This window comes from Schistocerca nitens, chromosome 2 (assembly GCF_023898315.1).
Source record: "Schistocerca nitens isolate TAMUIC-IGC-003100 chromosome 2, iqSchNite1.1, whole genome shotgun sequence".
Taxonomy (NCBI): Eukaryota; Metazoa; Arthropoda; class Insecta; order Orthoptera; family Acrididae; genus Schistocerca; species Schistocerca nitens.
The window spans coordinates 703,308,230-703,325,584 of record NC_064615.1 but is presented as its reverse complement, the minus strand read 5'-3'; the positions used below and the strand labels follow the sequence as shown (position 1 = coordinate 703,325,584).

At 44.1% G+C, this 17,355-nt stretch overlaps 1 protein-coding gene and 1 pseudogene across 1 annotated transcript in view; both read right to left on the bottom strand.

Annotated features, from left to right (window-relative positions):
* The window catches only part of LOC126235274 (SET domain-containing protein SmydA-8-like), a 125,195-nt gene that overhangs the window by 61,180 nt on the left and 46,660 nt on the right, over nucleotides 1-17,355 (bottom strand). Inside the window, exon 3 of the mRNA XM_049944003.1 lies at nucleotides 10,837-11,258. Coding sequence (XP_049799960.1) covers nucleotides 10,837-11,258 — 422 coding nt within the window. The remainder of the gene's footprint in view (nucleotides 1-10,836; nucleotides 11,259-17,355) is intronic.
* On the bottom strand, nucleotides 6,665-6,782 carry LOC126237710 (5S ribosomal RNA; annotated as a pseudogene).

Genomic DNA, 17,355 nt, shown 5'->3' with positions numbered 1-17,355 from the left:
TTGAGTTCACCACGGTCTCTTGTTTCACAATTAACACGTTCGGTGCCCCCAGCTCGCCAGGCGTGGTAGCTCGGGGGACAGCGGATGGCCGACGCCACGCCTAGTGTGTTCTGACTATTTTTTTTTTCCCTGTGTTGATCGGATTTACCTCAGTTCGTGCCTGGGCGCTCTGCAGTTAACGTCAGTTGCGATTTAGCTGTTGGTTTATCTTTTTATTATTCTCTGGTGAAGCATGTGCCGGTAAGTGGGTTTGTTTTCAGTTTATCGTTCTTTATCCTATGGCATCATGTTATGCTTATAAATTAGTTCGAGTTGCTCATGCTATTTTAGTAGCTCGTTACTTTCCTAAAATAGCGTGAACACCAAGAACTAATTTATGAACATAACATGATACCATAGGAGCAACGACGTATATGACGTAATCTTTTACCGAAAAATCATCCACAAAATACTTGAAAATGGCCTAAGGCCGAAATTGTACAATCGTACAGGAAATAAATAAAATGGCAGCTGAAGGCTTCACGAAATCATTCAAAAAATTCATCACAGCTGCGGACCCTACCACATTGAAAATTATAAAATTGTTAATTGTTTGAGGGTCCAAGCCCCTTGCCCTGTCGGAGGATTAGTTTCAAAATATTAACGACACAAAGGAATTGTTTGCAAAATTTTAACCTTTCTTGCCTGGCAAAGTAAAATGTTGATTAAAATGATCAGTAGCTTACTGCTCAAGGGTCGCAGCACCGAAGCTAATCTGCTCCACGGTTGACTACCACCATTCCAGAATTAAGCTGTAAGTGGGGGATAAGCCTTGTGTTAATCTTCTTAACGTTCTAGTAAAATAAAACGCCGCTGCGCAGTCATTTCAACTGCTGGGGAAGAAAATACCTGGTCATAGCAGCATGCGCGGTGCCAGCAACTTGACAGTGGGTGGGATCTGAAGGCCACCCCCGTCTAGTGAAGATTTGAATTGACTCTATAAAACGCCAGTCATCGGTTTATATACTTGTGAGACTAAAAAATATTTTGGTTGCGGCAGGCCAGATTGCCCACGGAAACTGGTCCTAATACTGAATGAATTTTTTTAATGATAGGGATTATAAGGAGCATTTGCGTGTATGTAAAAAAGTTTCGGAATATAAGTTTGTTCACATACAGGGCTTATATTTCAACAGTGTATTTGAATGGTAATGTTGAAACGTGATGATTAATCAGCCAATTTACAGTGCTGTGCAACAATTCATTAACTTGAAGGTAACAAGAGCAATATAATTACTCCATGGAAAATATGGATATTCTTTGACTGTAGAATTTTGGTAACGCTCGTTTCACAACACTTCCCGTAAAACGCGTCGTCATTTTCACGTCACACTCAATATCGATGACCGCATAATCAGCTATTCGTTAGCTTTCGATACGCGCCTCACAAGACTTCATGCGAGCGTGCCGGAGATCTACAAAAACACGTCATTCTTGGGATGATTATTATCGATGGTTAATGGTTTTGGCTCTGAGCACTATGGGACTTAACTTCTGAGGTCATCAGTCCCCTAGAACTTAGAACTACTTAAACCTAACTAACCTAAGGACATCACACACATCCATGCCCGAGGCAGGATTCGAACCTGCGACCGTAGCGGTCACGCGGTTCCAGACTGTAGCGCCTAGAACCGCTCGGCCACCTCGGCCGGCATTTAATGGTTTTATATAAGATTACTCTCAGGAGTGAGTTACTATCACCAGTAATTTACGAATTAGGCATGAAACGCGCTTGTTTTGTAATTTGCTATTTGCCATTTCAAGACAACGGAGCATTGAAAATTTATCATAAACGCGTCACCTTTATCATTAAATATCACTTAATAACGCATCAACGATATAAGCCATCAAGAGGGATATTGTAACCAAGACGAATGATTAAGTGCTAGTGTAATGGATAATGTCGTTGTTTCTGCAGTCGAAGGAAATGGGTTTGCATCCTGTCAGATACAAACTTTTCTTTTTCATTTTAGAGTTGTTAACACGTTGTGGGAAGTATGAATGTAATACAATTATGTTCTGCAATATTCGACGTTATTTAAATTCTGTCTGATTTGTGAACGAGGGATGAAATAAATAATTAGTAATTTCCGAGTGTGTGGTTAGGCAGGAACCTAACAGGACAGCTTAAATTACTGCGAGTGAAGCAAGGAGCATTGAAATACATATTCTTTCCTGTCACAAATATATCGCTGTTTATTTGCGAATGTGTGGAGATTTTCGAGAGTGTGGTTAACCAGGAACCTAATAGCACATCTTTAATTGCTGCGACTGAAACTAGATGCAATAAAATTCGTATTCTTTCTTTCATAAATATTTTACTCTTTATATCCGAGTATGTAGCGACTTTCGAGTGTCTCGTTAGGCAGGAACCTAAGAGGACAGCTTACATTGCTGCGGATGAATCGATGAGCAATGACATTCATATTCTTCCTTGTCACAAAGTCAATAGCCGGTCTTGCGGTCGTCGATATGGCGTGTGACGTTAGAATGACGTCACGTTTGCGAGAAGTTTTGTGAAACGAGCATTACCCCTAACGTTGAGGAAGAGCTTTGTGTAGTAAATACTCAGATGCATATTTAGGCCTACAAATAGACAGTTTAACAGCATATCCGTTGCGAAATTTAGGGGGTTTTCAGTATTAGATCCCTCTTAATGGACGTTTCGCCTGACCCAGGACTTTAATAATGCGCTCAGAAACTGGAGTCTGGGGCAGACGGCAGTGTGCCGGTTGGCACGATTCTGCGAATCGACTGAGGTTTTACTATCGATTAGTGTCTAGTAGCGTCTTTTTCCTCAGTGGCGGAGCTGCGAGGTAGCGTGGCAGTTGGAAAAGGAGCCGCCGAGTGACATCGCAGAAAGGGTTTAACCGCGCTGCGGCGAGTAATGGCGGACTGGGGAAAAGTGTTCAGTTCGCAAAGTGAATTCGTGATGTTGTGCTGTCGCAAGCCTTTGAGCGTCACCACACTGTTCGGTGTGGTAGTGCCGGGCAGTTTCACGGTTTCTCAAGCTCTGCTGGCACACTGCAAGAGAGGTGCTGTAGTGGAGTCGTACTGGGAGCGCGTCTTATGACTTCTTGTGTAAGAATCTTCGATCTGGCCTGTTGGAAAAGGGAGCTGGGAGCGCGAAGGTCTCAGTATTACGAGCGAAGGACTACTTGTTCTTGATCAATTGGATGCGTGGCATGTTCGGAAACGTTCTCACACAGAGACAGGATTATGGAATTCTGCGGGATGCACCGTCTCATCAGTTACAAATACACTAACTCTCAGTCCATTATATTGGTGTCTTATGTACGTAGTCGTAAGCATTAGTTAATAGATGTTTTAGTAGTGTGAAATAAGGTAATGTTTGCTTATTTTAGGCCAGTGTCATCTTTGGCAGTTTATTAGTTTTTATCAGTACAACGAAAACCAGCCGAAGTTGCAAATTTCACTTTTTTATTTTTTAGATGGCTAGTTTCGGGCGGAGACCCATTTTCAAATCATTGTAACGTAGTCAAAAATGGTATTTCAGAAAATCCAAGAACCATGTCAAAGATGTGCAAACTAATAGTTACAGCGCATACAGAGTATAAAAAAGTGAAATTTGCAACTTTGGTTGGTTTTCCTTGTACTGATGAAGAGAAGCTTACGACCTACAATTATTCCAGCATGCGGAAGTTTGTATTAATTTTAATAGGGGAGGGAGGGGACTTCGCAATTAATGGTACGCAGTATTTTACATGTTTTTGGTTTTAAGATAATGGATCAGCTATTTTCAGAAATGCTTGTGTAACGTTCTTTTGTACCTTTATGGGCTGCTGGTTATAATGGAAGAACAGATTATCATAAGAGTGAGCTTTGATAATATTTGCATGTTATGATTTCAATTTGTGCTTTCAATGAAGTAAATGAATTTCACTATGAACCTTCTTCCTCGTTAATCCAACAGTACCTTAAATATCCACGGCATAGCATATAGACCCAAGTTTGCAGGTAGCGTTCATCAAATAAGAAGAACTCCAGACTAGGAGCAGGCAATATCTAATGTACAGCGTTATGTAGCCATTATATAGACGATTGGAGTGACATTATTGATATTCATGGATGTGAGGGTGTGAGTAATTTACATTTTAAAATTGTAGATGTTGTAATGCTTCGACCAAACATACCTCTAGCTGCCTGGAGACTGAACGCAAGACACTTTTTGACCAGAAAGTGTTGGGAGCGCACCCAGCCCATGTCGTTGGCCATCTCCAGAGAGACCCCCTTGCTGAATAAAATGGTGTGTTCGAACAGAAATGGAAAATGAACAAGTCACCTGGACGTGGAGCGCAGATATATTGCTGAAACTAAACGTAACTAAAAACAAACTTGGAACACTAACGAAGAGTAGCTTTTAGCATGGGCAAAGAGAATGTTACGGAAGAACAACAAAAAATTTTACCAAATAACGAGTTATAAAACTAGATATTGTGCCGACAATGTAAGAGCGAAAGCATGAAATTGGAAATAAAGAAACATACAGGAGCAGCTGCAGAGCTACAGTTAATTTGTAAATATTGTAAATACAGTCTCAGTCTTTTTTTTCTCCGTGTCATATTGCAACTGACAGTAGCAGCAAATTCTACAATTCCAGTGTTGCATGGCCTACCGCTCCGTTGGGAAAGGAAAAGCAGCTGGATATATGTTATGTGGAGTAATGAACCTGCCTCCTCCCCCGTCAAAATTTACAATTGTACAGAATATTTGTTCTAATTTGAGATACCTAAATCGTCGAAAACGACGCATTGTACGAAAAAAACGTTTTAGATGAAAATTTAATATTAGTGAAGGGGACAATCTGCCTGTGCTACAACCGGCCACCTCCTAACCACCCGTCCTGCGTGGGCGGGGTGAGCTTCGTATTTTCAAATGGGAACCTCTCATTTTTATTGCATTTTGGGATTTTACACGAAAAAATACGTACAACTTACACAGACCATTGTTCCCATTCGTGGTTGATGGCACTGTAATCGAAAAATATCAAGTGTGCCTATTTTTCCGATTAAGATCCGATTAATTTGATTCTACATTTCATTTACGATATAAATATAAACCTTTGTGTTCTAACGGTTGATATTTATGTTCGAAATTTACTTGAGTGTTGCAAATTTGATTGTACAGTACAGTTTTGTTAGCCGTTTCAGTGTCTGGCTAGAAACTATGGAACAACGACGTGAATGCAACAGTTTTCTGTGCCCATCGGATGCTTGATTTCGGTGAATTGCCTTGCCTCCCACGCTATTGGGGTGCTTGATTTCGGCGAGTATCCATGACAGGTGCGTCTGTCGCTATCATTTCATGGACATTTTACCTTACTACGATGGTTGTGGCTTGTATTCCGCCAATAGCCGCGCGAAGGTTGCGGCTGTGGAAACAAGCACCGGAATCAATCACCCTGAGGGCGGTCACCGAAATCAAACATTCGGATGGTTTGGGGACTCAGCACAGTCATCCCATAGGGAACAGAAAACTATGTTACCATACAAGTAGCTTATTTCCCAGATATGTCAATGTCTAGACTTATTATTTGCACAGTACGGTACAATCACATTAGCAATACTCAAGTAACGTTTGAACATCAGTTTCAACCGCTAGAACACAAAGGTTTACGTTTTCATCGTAAGTGAAATATAGAAACAAATGTGTCTGTTCTTAACTGGAAAAGCAGGCATACTTAATATTTTTTTTATTACAATTCCATCTATCACGAATGGAAAACAATGGTTTGAGTAAGCCGTACATACTTATTGGCGTAGAATCCGAATATGCATTGTACGCATTGTACGAAAAAAACGTTTTAGATGAAAATTTAATATTAGTGAAGGGGACAATCTGCCTGTGCTACAACTGGCCACCTCCTAACCACCCGTCCTGCGTGGGCGGGGTGAGCTTCGTATTTTCAAATGGGAACCTCTCATCTTTATTGCATTTTGGGATTTTACACGAAAAAATACGTACAACTTACACAGACCATTGTTCCCATTCGTGGCTGATGGCACTGTAATCGAAAACTGGACGGTTCCCATTTGAAAATACAAAGATAACTCGGTCCACGAGGGAGGGATGGATAGGGGATGGCCATTTGTAGCACAGACAGACTTCCCCTTTATTAATACTAAATTTTCACCTAGAACATTTTTTTTTCGTACAGTGCGTTTCTTTTCGTGATATTTAGATGTCTCAAGTTAAAACAAGCTCCCTCTATATTAGTTTCTGCAGCTGAAATTGTTGCCAATGAATGTACGAAAGTTGCAGCAGGGGAAGCAGTTTTATAAAATACAGACTGTTGTAGACACTGGCAATGAAAGAGACATGAGCATTTGATGGCACTTGACAAAAGCGAGGTCACACTTCACAAAATGTTTTCGTCACAGCCACAAGTGTGGACATAAAAAAAGCATTCCGTCTTCAGGTCACGAGTGGCCTACCGGGACCATCCGACCGCCGTGTCATCCTCAGTGGAGGATGCGGATAGGAGGGGCGTGGGGTCAGCACACCGCTCTCCTGGTCGTTATGATGGTTTTCTTGACCGAAGCCGTTACTATTCGGTCGAGTAGCTCCTCAATTGGCATCACGATGCTGAGTGCACCCCGAAAAATGGCAACAGCGCATGGCGGCCTGGATGGTCACCCATCTAAGTGCCGACCACGCCCGACAGCGCTTAACTTCGGTGGTCTCACGGGAACCGGTGTATCCACTGCGGCAAAGCCGTTGCCATCACAAGTGTGGACATAGGCAAAGAGATTGATGTTCCTATTATGTCCAAATTTGGTAGGTGTCCAGCAAGACAAAAGAAGCTTCGTTTAGACAATTGTACAGCAAATTGCAGAGACGCAAATGGTGTCAGAGAGGCGGCAGGAGTGAAGAAAATTTTTCAGCTCTCTCGGCTATGTTATGATGTACGGCGTATCAGTTACTCGGGCGATGGAGACAGCAAAGCCTGTAATGAAGTTGTGCCATCCAAACCAAATGGTGGTAGGGTAGAAATAAAGAAAATTGAATGTGTGAAACATGTGCAGAAGAGAATGGGGGACCATCTTCAAAAACTTAAATGGTCGTGAGGTAAAATTTACCTCAGTAATGGGAAACCAATTGGTGGCAAGGATTGACTGACAACGTCAGCTTTAGAGAGATTTTAAGATTATTATGGTTTAGTAATTAGACAAATACTCATCATGTAGACGCAATGAAGAAAGCTGTGTGGGCAGTGTATTTTCATACACTGCTCAACAATGACAAACCTCGTCATGGACAATGCCTGGCAGGTATGGATAGATAAATACAATAAGAATTTAGTAACTGGCGAAAATATAATCATCTAAATAGCTTGTCTATTTCTTTTATGCAACAGTAAAGCCGGTTTTCGAAGGCTTGGCAGACACTGATCTACTTCGAAAATGTCTGCATGGCAGGACACAAAATACAAGCGGGTCTACGAACAATGTTATTTGCGCTTGCTTACCCATGTGTTTGTGGGCATGTACACTGAACACTTTGGGCTGTACGATGTTATTGCTGCTTTCATTCAACGCAACACTAGTAAATGTGAAGGAGTGAGCTGTCGCATTGTTGAGGTGATAGGAAATTTTGGTAGTGAGAGACTGAGAAATTCAGAAAACAATCTCAAGATTACAATACGGATGCAAGTCAAACTAGAAGAAGTGCCAAGGGGAAGCTACAATTGGAGGATGAAGAGGACCCTGATGGTGCAAGGTCTTCTGCAGGAATATTTTTGATACAACAGGTCTGGACTTCATAGTCCATAGGTTCATTTTTTCAATACAAAAGGTACATATTCTAAGGTTCTACTCAATAGAGCCAAACATTAATTTGCATTACATGATGTTATTTGTAATACGAATACTGTCAGGAAAATAGGATTGATATTTAGAGGAAAAAATCAAGCTTAGAGAAAAAAAAATGTCTTCCCTTGTAAGAGAAAGTACTAAACTCATGTAACTGTAGCAGGTACACAAGGATTGTATCTGTGGTCCCTTAGATTTCAAAACTTTTGACTGCAAAGTTCCTGAGAAAATTTGCCGGGTGGTTATTTTAGGTTGGTGCATACGTTCGTAGCTATTTTTCCATAAGTTTAAACACAGCAGATACACGTAACAGAGACTTTGGTCATCAATAACGTATTCTCCTTCAGCATTTACAACAGTCTGCCAAGGCTGTGGTCGCTTTTTGATTCCTCGACTTTGTAAGTCAATGGTTTTGGGGTGAACAACTCGTCGAGCCTCGTTCGAAGCGCATTTTCATCCGAGAAGGGAGTTTCTTGAAGGTTGTTTGATTTAGAGCGGAAAAGGTGAAATCTGAGGGCACAAGATCAGCTGAATAAGGTGGGTGCGGAAAATACTTCCCAGCTCAACTTCTGTGTAGTGTTTTTTGCCAGTCAAGCGCAATGCGAGTGGGCGTAATCGTGTAGTAGCATCGCATCTGGTTTTAGGTTTTTGGATTGCGTCTGGAAGACACCTCATTTGTTGACAATAAATGTCAGTAGTGGCGGTTACACCTCGCGGAAGCAGTTCGTAGTACACCACACCGTCGCTGTTCCACCAGATGCACAGTGTTATCTTTTGTGGATGCGCACAGGACTTTATATCGGGAGTTGCTGCTTTGTTTGATCTGACCCACTTCTTTCTTTTCATTATATTAGCGTAAAGACAATATTGTTCGCAGCCAATTGACAACGACCAAGCTGAGATGCACATATGACCAACTCTGATTTTTGTGATTTTGGCTTAGAGCTTGCGGTACCATAGAACCGATTTTTGAACCGTCCCCATTGCATGCAAACGTTGCACGATGGTGGAAAGATCACAGTTCGTCCCATTTGCCAGTTCTCGAGTACAATGATGTGGATCGTTCTGGATTAATTCGTTTAAAAGATCTGCCAAGTCCGAAGGTCCTCCTGAATGTGGAGAGTCACTAATGTCAAAACGATCCTCTTGAAAAAGAGAAAGCTATTTCCCTGCCGTGCTCTCACCAATGACATTATCCTCACACACGGCGCAAGTGTTTCTGGTTGCCTCCGCTGCTGTGACCCCTTTATTGAATTCAAACAGAAACATGTCGAACGTGTTCCAATTTCTCCACTTGGCGCTCATTTTTAGCGTCTTCAGCTCCACTCACTACCTCCAAACGACAAAATAATATGTAAACTCAAATACCAACAGTAGACTAAAAATAAAAAATGAGAATCGATAAATAAATCCATAGCAAAAGTAATACCAACATATAAAAAAAAAAACTACGAACTTAGGTGCCAACCTAATCATTGAACTGCAGCCACTCAAGGAGATCCAATGCGGGCTGTAATTATCTTATGGCAGAGAAACTTAGGCGCTAATGCCGAACTGATTTAAGCTGGAAAAAAAGTTAGCTCCAATTTTGGCCAGCAGGTGCAACTCCTGCGCCGTACAGCGTGTCGTCGACGTCTCTGATGCCTGTATTGAGCAAATTGTGTATAAGATGGAGCCGGCAATTGTGACCGAGCGGTTCTAGACGCTTCAGTGTGGAACCGCGCGACCGCTACGGTCGCAAGTTCGAATCCTGCCTCGGTCATGGATGTGTGTGATGTCCTTGGGTTAGTTAGGTTTATGTAGTTCTAAGTTCTAGGGGACTGATGAAAGGAAAGTGGCTCTGAGCACTATGGGACTTAACTTCTGAGGTCATCAGTCCCCTAGAACTTAGAACTACTTAAACCTAACTAACCTAAGGACATCACACACATCCATGCCTGAGGCAGGATTCCAACCTGCGACCGTAGCGGTCGCGCGGTTCCAGACTGAAGCGCCTAGAGCCGCTCGTCCACCCCGGCCGGCGGGACTCATGACCTGAGATGTCCCATAGTGCTCAGAGCCATTTCAACCATTTTTTGTAAAGGATGTACAATAATAAATACAACATTATGAATTTCTCACTTTTTTTACCTTTCCTGCCCATGCCCCGTTTCTAATGTATTACATAAAGAAACATTTCTACGCTCCTTTTTCGCAGCGTCAGATTTACTCCTTGTGACCAAAACTGGAACTAACTTTTTTAAAGCGAAAATCGGTCCACGTTAACGCGTTAATATGTCAACTAATTTTCGTTGCATACAGTACTTACAAAATGGTTCAAATGGCTCTGAGCGCTATGGGACTTAACTTCTGAGGTCATCAGTCCCCTAGAACTTAGAACTACTTAAACCTAACTAACCTAAGGACATCACACACATCCATGCCTGAGGCAGGATTCGAACCTGCGACCGTAGCGGACGCGCGGTTCCAGACTGTAGCGCCTAGATCCGCTCGGCCACCCCTGCCGGCATACAGTAATTACAGCCCACACTGGTATCCGTTGGCAGCTGTACTTTATTATAGCCATTCGGTGTCTTATACACAACCTAATTTTACGTAATCCAAATAGGGCATTTCGTTTCCCTTAACTCGGTTACCCACATTCCACGCTATCCGGGCACTAGGCAGGATCGTCACTGTGTGACCAACGCTTACTCGGGGGCTATAATTTCCGCGGCCTAAGGCGCTACAGTCATGGACTGTGCGGTTGGTCCCGGTGGAGGTTCGAGTCCTCCCTCGGGCATGGGTGTGTGTGTTTGTTCTTAGGATACTTTAGGTTAAGTAGTGTGTAAGCTTAGGGACTGATGACCTTAGCAGTTAAGTCCCATAAGATTTCACACACATTTGAACATTTTTATCATTTCCCTCGCACCGCTAGGTATCGTGCTTGCATATAACGAGAAATCTTTGCTTTACGCCTACTCACGAGTAGGCGTCGGTGCCGGGCCCGCGCCGGTCCTCGTGCGCCTGCATGTGCGCGAGCATCTGCCAGCGGCGCGGGTGCCTCTTCTGCAGCAGCAGGCAGCGCAGCGGCGTGACGGCGGCGAGCAGCCAGCCGGCGCGGCCCGCGGACAGCCGCAGCAGCCGGCACTCGGCGGCGTGGTCTGGCGCGCCCGCGGCGGCGCACGGCGCGCACAGCGGCCACAGGCAGCGCGGGCAGCGCGCGTGCGCGGCGGCCTCCGGGGGCAGCGGCAGCGGCAGCAGGCAGCCCAGGCAGGCCGGTGGCTCGTCGGCGGCGCGGTGCACGCGCGGGCCCACCACCAGAGGCGCGTCGCTCACCACCGCCGCGCCAGCCTCCACGTCGCGCGTCGCCACCAGGTGCCGGCCCAGCTCCGCGCTCGTGCACACCTGCCACCACAGAGCCACCACGTCACCACGACGACGACGACTGTAATCCAACGGTCGTTTGTCCTATTATAATCGACAGAACTTTGAGGCAGCCTAGCACAGGTCAACAGAGCGTACTTCGCCAGAACTACCCCGTTGTTGTTGTTGTGGTCTTCAGTCCAGAGACCGGTTTGATGCAGCTCTCCATGCTACTCTATCCTGTGCAAGCTTCTTCATCTCCAAGTAACATTTGAATCTGCTTGGTTTATTTATCTATTGATCTCCCTCTACGATTTTAACCCTCCACGCTGCTCTCCAGTACTAAATTGGTGATCCCTTGATGCCTCAGATCATGTCCTGCCAACCGATTCCTACTTCTAGTCAAGTTGTGCCACAAATCCCTCTTCTCCCCAATTCTATTCAGTACCTCCTCATTCGTTTAATGATCTATCCATCTAATCTTCGACATTCTTCTGCAGCACCACATTTCGAAACCTTCTATTCTCTTCTTGTCTAAACTAGTTATCGTTCACGTTTCACATACATACATGGCTACACTCGATGCAATTACCTTGAGAAAAGTCCGCCCCCGGTAGCTGAGTGGTCAGCGCGACAGACTGTCAATCCTAAGGGACCGGGTTCGATTCCCGGCTGGGTCAGAGATTTTCTCCGCTCAGGGACTGGGTGGTGTGTTGTCCTAAATCATCATCATTTCATCCCCATCGACGCGCAAGTCGCCGAAGTGGCGTCAAATCGAAAGACTTGCACCAGGCGGGCGGTCTACCCGACGGGAGGCCCTCGTCACACGCCATTATTATTATTATTACCTTGAGAAATGGCTTCCTCACACTTATATCTATACTCGATATTAACAAATTTCTCTTCTTCAGAAACGCTTTCCTTGCCATTGCCAGTCTACATTTTATATCCTCTCTACTTCGACCATCATCAGTTATTTTGCTCCCCAAATAGCAAAACTCCTTTACTACTTTAAGTGTCTCATTTCCTAATCTAATTCCCTCAGCATCACCCGACTTAATTCGACTACATTCCATTATCCTCGTTTTGCTTTTGTTGATGTTCATCTTATACCCTCCTTTCAAGACACTGTCCATTCCGCTCAACTGCTCTTCCAAGTCCTTTGCTGTCTCTGACAGAATTACAATGCCATCGGCAAACCTCTGAGTTTTCATTTCTTCTTCATGGATTTTAATTCCTATTTCAAATTTTTCTTTTGTTTCCTTTACTGCTTCCTCAATACACAGATTCAGTAACATAGGGGATGGGCTACAACCCTGTCTCACCCCCTTCCCAACCACTTCCTGTCAATCTCATTTTTGAGACGTTTGTATTCCTTTTTGCTTGCTTCATTTACTGCATTTTTATATTTCCTCCTTTCATCAATTAAATTCAATACATCTTCTGTTACCGAAGGAGATCTACTAGTCCTTGTCTTTTCACCTACTTGATCCTCTGCTGCTTCACTACCTCATCTCTCAAATCCACCCATCCTTCTTCTATCGTATGTATTTTCCCTGTTCTTGTCAGTCGTTACCTAATGCTCTCCTTGAAACTCTCTACAACCTCTGGTTCTTGCAGTATATCCAGGTTCCATCTCCTTAAATTCCCACTTTATGGCAGTTTCTTCAGTTTAGAACTAGCCTACTAAAATCAGACTTCCCTTCATCTTCACAACACATTTTGACTGAGTTACTTTCGATACCCCGCGTTTCCCAAATTTCGAAATATAGCCAAGACCCCACCGAACAGATTTCACAACCCTTGGCCAGGATAGCTGCCTGTGGAATTTTGCTGCCAGAGTAAGAATACTTCTGAGCTGGCATGGTGTAATACCTCAGTCCGCCGCGGACCCTACATGGCACTGGGCGGACCCCGTCATAACAAATGTGAGTGGTGAGGGGGGGGGGGGAGGCAAATCTACCATAAACAGTCGCTGACAAGACCTAGCAGTGTATTGTTGTCGTCAATTGCTACCGGCACCGAGATATATTATGCGCCAGCCGGCGGCCCGATGTTGGTCACCCAGCCTCTTTTACACCTATCCAGTACCTCCGCTGCTGCTAACCTGATGCTGCCGGAAACTGAACTAGCGCCATACAGCTGGAATCGGCTCCAAGATGACTCCAACCGACCTCTGGCGTCCCCAAGGGATCTCAGGTTTGGAACCAGCGCGCCAGCATGCCACACGCTTATAGTCTGCGGAAGCAGAAGGTTGTTCTACATCCGGGCCTGTGGTTTGCCAACGACAGTCTTGACTTGCAAGAAGAACACGGCAAGTGCCATAATACAACTTCCCAGAAACTTTCTCAGTGGAAGAAGAGTCAAAATAGGCGAGCCCGTGTCTCAACTTATCCATAGATACTCTACCGTTTTTGAGAAAACAATGGTCGAAGTTTTCGAATAATGTAGGGGCACTTTAACGCACGGCAATCTAAGACACCTCCCACTTTTGCGCCCCATGTTCGAAGTCCGATTATTATTGTTACTTATTTTATTTATTTGTTTATTTTTCGAATTTGCAGGGTGTCCCAAAAAGAATGACCCGATTTTAACTTGTAATAATATTGAGACAAATGTCGCTAGGTAACTGAAACAGCGCTAGATGTAATCGGCATGGTCTAGAGATTCAGAAAAAAATCCGCTAGATGTCGCTACGAATGCTGACCTGGAGCGTGCAGCCAGTCTTGCGCAATACGGCGTCCTCGGCGTATTGTGTTATTGAATTTAGTCGTACGCAATCAGTGATCGCAGTTCAGCGGGCGTTTCATGTTCGATTTCGTGCTAAAGCATTATCACCAAACAAAATTCGACAGTGGTATAAGCAGTTTGAAGAAACAGGGTGCCTCTGTAAAGGCAAAAGTCCTGGCCGGCCACGCGTTCCTGAACAAAAGTGGAACAAATCCGACGAGCATTTGAGCAGAGGACCCCGCAAGTCAACGCGTCGTGCTAGCCGAGAACTTGCGTTACCGCGCGTGACAGTGTGGCGTTTGTTACGGCGACGTTTAGCCCTCAAACCATACCGATTACAACTGGTACAAGCTCTTCGAGATACTGACAAAGTGAAGCGAGTGGACTTTAGCAATGCTTTCTAGAGGACATGGACGATGACACTTTTATGTCACGGGTTGATATTCAGCGATCAGGCAACTTTCCATATTAGTGGTAAGGTTCACCGTCATAATGTGCGTATATGGGGGGCTCGAAAATCCTCATGAAACAATTGCACACGAACGTGATTCACCAAAAGTGAATGTTTTTTGTGCTTTTTCGCAAAGCAAGGTTTATGGAACCTACTTTTTTGAGGAAGAGACCATAACAGGACAATCATATCTTGCAATGCTACAGAACTGGTTATTCCCACAACTTGACTCTGACAATTTCATTTATCAGCAAGATGGAGCACCACCACTCTGGCTCAACAACGTGCGCAGTTTCCTCAATGCAAATGTGCCTCAATGTTGGATAGGGCGTATAGGACTGCGAGACCAGGCTTTACACCCTTGGCCTCCTAGGTCCCCAGACTTAACACCATGTGATTTCTTCCTGTGGGGATATGTTAAACAATGTGTTTACGTTCCTCCCTTACCTCGTGACATTGATGAACTAAAAACCAGAATATCAGCTGCTGCAGCTTCAGTAACAGAAGACACCTTACGCTCAGTTTGGGATGAATTCGGATATCGGCTAGACGTCGTCATTGCAGCCAATGGAGGACATATTGAATATTTATGGTGGATTTTTATAAACTTCTGTCTTTTCTGAGTAATTTAGTATGCAATTTGTTGGTGTTAAGCCCTTCTCCCTGATAAATAATTCTATTTAAAATCGGGTCATTGTTTTTGGAACACCCTGTATTTACCCACGTCTGTAGGAAACATAGAAATCCTGAACACCACGACCATCGTGCGAATGCAGGTTTACCACAGTGACATTTCTTCACATGACTCTGACTTGGGAAAGCAACGTTAACGTTGCTGGAGGTTTTACATATTGGCAGTAATTCCACAGCAAACTAAGCATAACAGATCACTTCTCCAAAAATTGGCGCTTGCAGTTGATTATGAATCAACATACATTACAGGAATTTCACCGGAACAATTTCGAATAATTTTCTCACTCATTTCTTTTTATTCATTCATTAGACACACAAGTATTAGACTAATAAGGATAACGTTATTTCAGTAGACCAGGTTGGTTCATAAGATCGTAGCGTTTTTGCTTTGCATGGAGGTATTCCGGTTGCTATGGGTTTATTTATCGATTGCCATTTTTTGTTTGTAGTTAGCTTTTGCTATTTGAGATTACATATTTTCATTGTGTCATTTGGAGATAGTGACTGGAGCTGTGGAAATCAAGTGGAGAAATCGGAACATCAGACAGATTCTTCCGTTTGAGTTCGGGAGAGGGGCGACAGCAGTGGGGACCTGTGCGCATTCACGACGGTTTATGTTTTGTATCTGACGGAACAGCGACGGTGTTGTGCACTAAGGATTGTTTCCCCGAGGTGTAACCGTCACTGCTGACATTTATTGTCAACAACTCAGACGTCAGTCGCAGTCCAGAACAACGGAAGACTGCGTAAAGTGATGCTAGTCTAACTCCACGAAACGCCTGCCTGCATTTTGCTAGAGAAAAAATCCTGTACTAGAGTTTGGTTGGGCAGTCGTTCCGCACCCACCTTATTCACCTGGTCTTGCGCCCTCAGATCTGCACCTTTTCGGCTGTCAATAGGACAATCTTCAAGGAACTTCCTTTCCGAATGAAAATGCGATCCGATCGTGGCTAGACGAGTGTTCCGCCTAAAAAGCACGTGATTTTTACAGTCACAAAATCTAAAAGCTTTCACAGCGTTGGCAGACTGTTGTAAATAGTCAAGGAGACTATATCATCGGTTACTAAAGTCTCTGTTAAGTGTACCTGTTGTGTTTACTAAACTTATGGAAAACGCTGCGAACGCTTGGACCAACTTAATATATTGGAAAACATTCATGCAGTAGTCTTCTACGCACATTGGTAGATCTACAAAAAGCAAAAATAAAACTAATAATCTGGTTTCGAACGAGGGGCGCAAATATGAGAGGCCGCCACGCAAGTCACTGTACTACAGCTTTGGTTGAACGGTTTGCCCACTAAAAGGCATACAAAGGACTTCAAAAAACTTTGAGCATCGTTTCTCAGAAACGGATAAGCCGACACGTGTTCGCTTATTTTGGCTCCTTTTGCACTGGCCGAAGTTCCTGGCATATTGGCTAATGACACTTGCCGTATTGTCGTCGCCAGTAAGGCTTCTAGCTGCCGTTCATCGTTGAGGGCATCGTCGCTTGCTGCGAACCGAGTGCGTTACCTCCTGCTTTGCTGAAGTAGCCATGCTGCCTTGGGGTCAACGCAAGCCATGAGTTGCCGCCAGCAGTCACTGGTTCAAAATGGTTCAAATGGCTCTGAGCACTATGGGACTCAACATCTTAGGTCATAAAGTCCCCTAGAACTTAGAACTACTTAAACCTAACTAACCTAAGGACATCACACACACCCATGCCCGAGGCAGGATTCGACCCTGCGACCGCAGCAGTCCCGCGGTTCCGGACGGCAGCGCCAGAACCGCTAGACCACCGCGGCCGGCAGCAGTCACTGAACGAGAGTCTCAATAAATAAATGTAATTGCTGAAGCAGCGTTTCTGATTTCACGCCCACCGAGAAGCTGGTAGTATGTGCCCTGCGTCCTGCACGGCATCCTGAGTCGATCATCCTGCAATATAATAACGCCCACGACTGCGACGCTATAACAATAATTTTCTCCTCTCTTATCCCTGATTCCCACCTCACACATTGCATGATACATGTGCACTCAAACTTCCAACACACATTTTTCCATCATATACACACTCACAGCAGATTCGTCAGCGTCTTGTACTTCGCACCTTCCAGCAGCTTATTCATCTACACCAGTCTCAAGTTAGAATAGTTCTAGAGCAAGAGTAACAATATCACTAAAGACTCCAGACATTTCCAGCCACGAACTATAATCATACAAACCATTCATCTTTGACACATTTATTAATTATGAAATAATGTCACATGAGTGTAGCACTTTTAATTA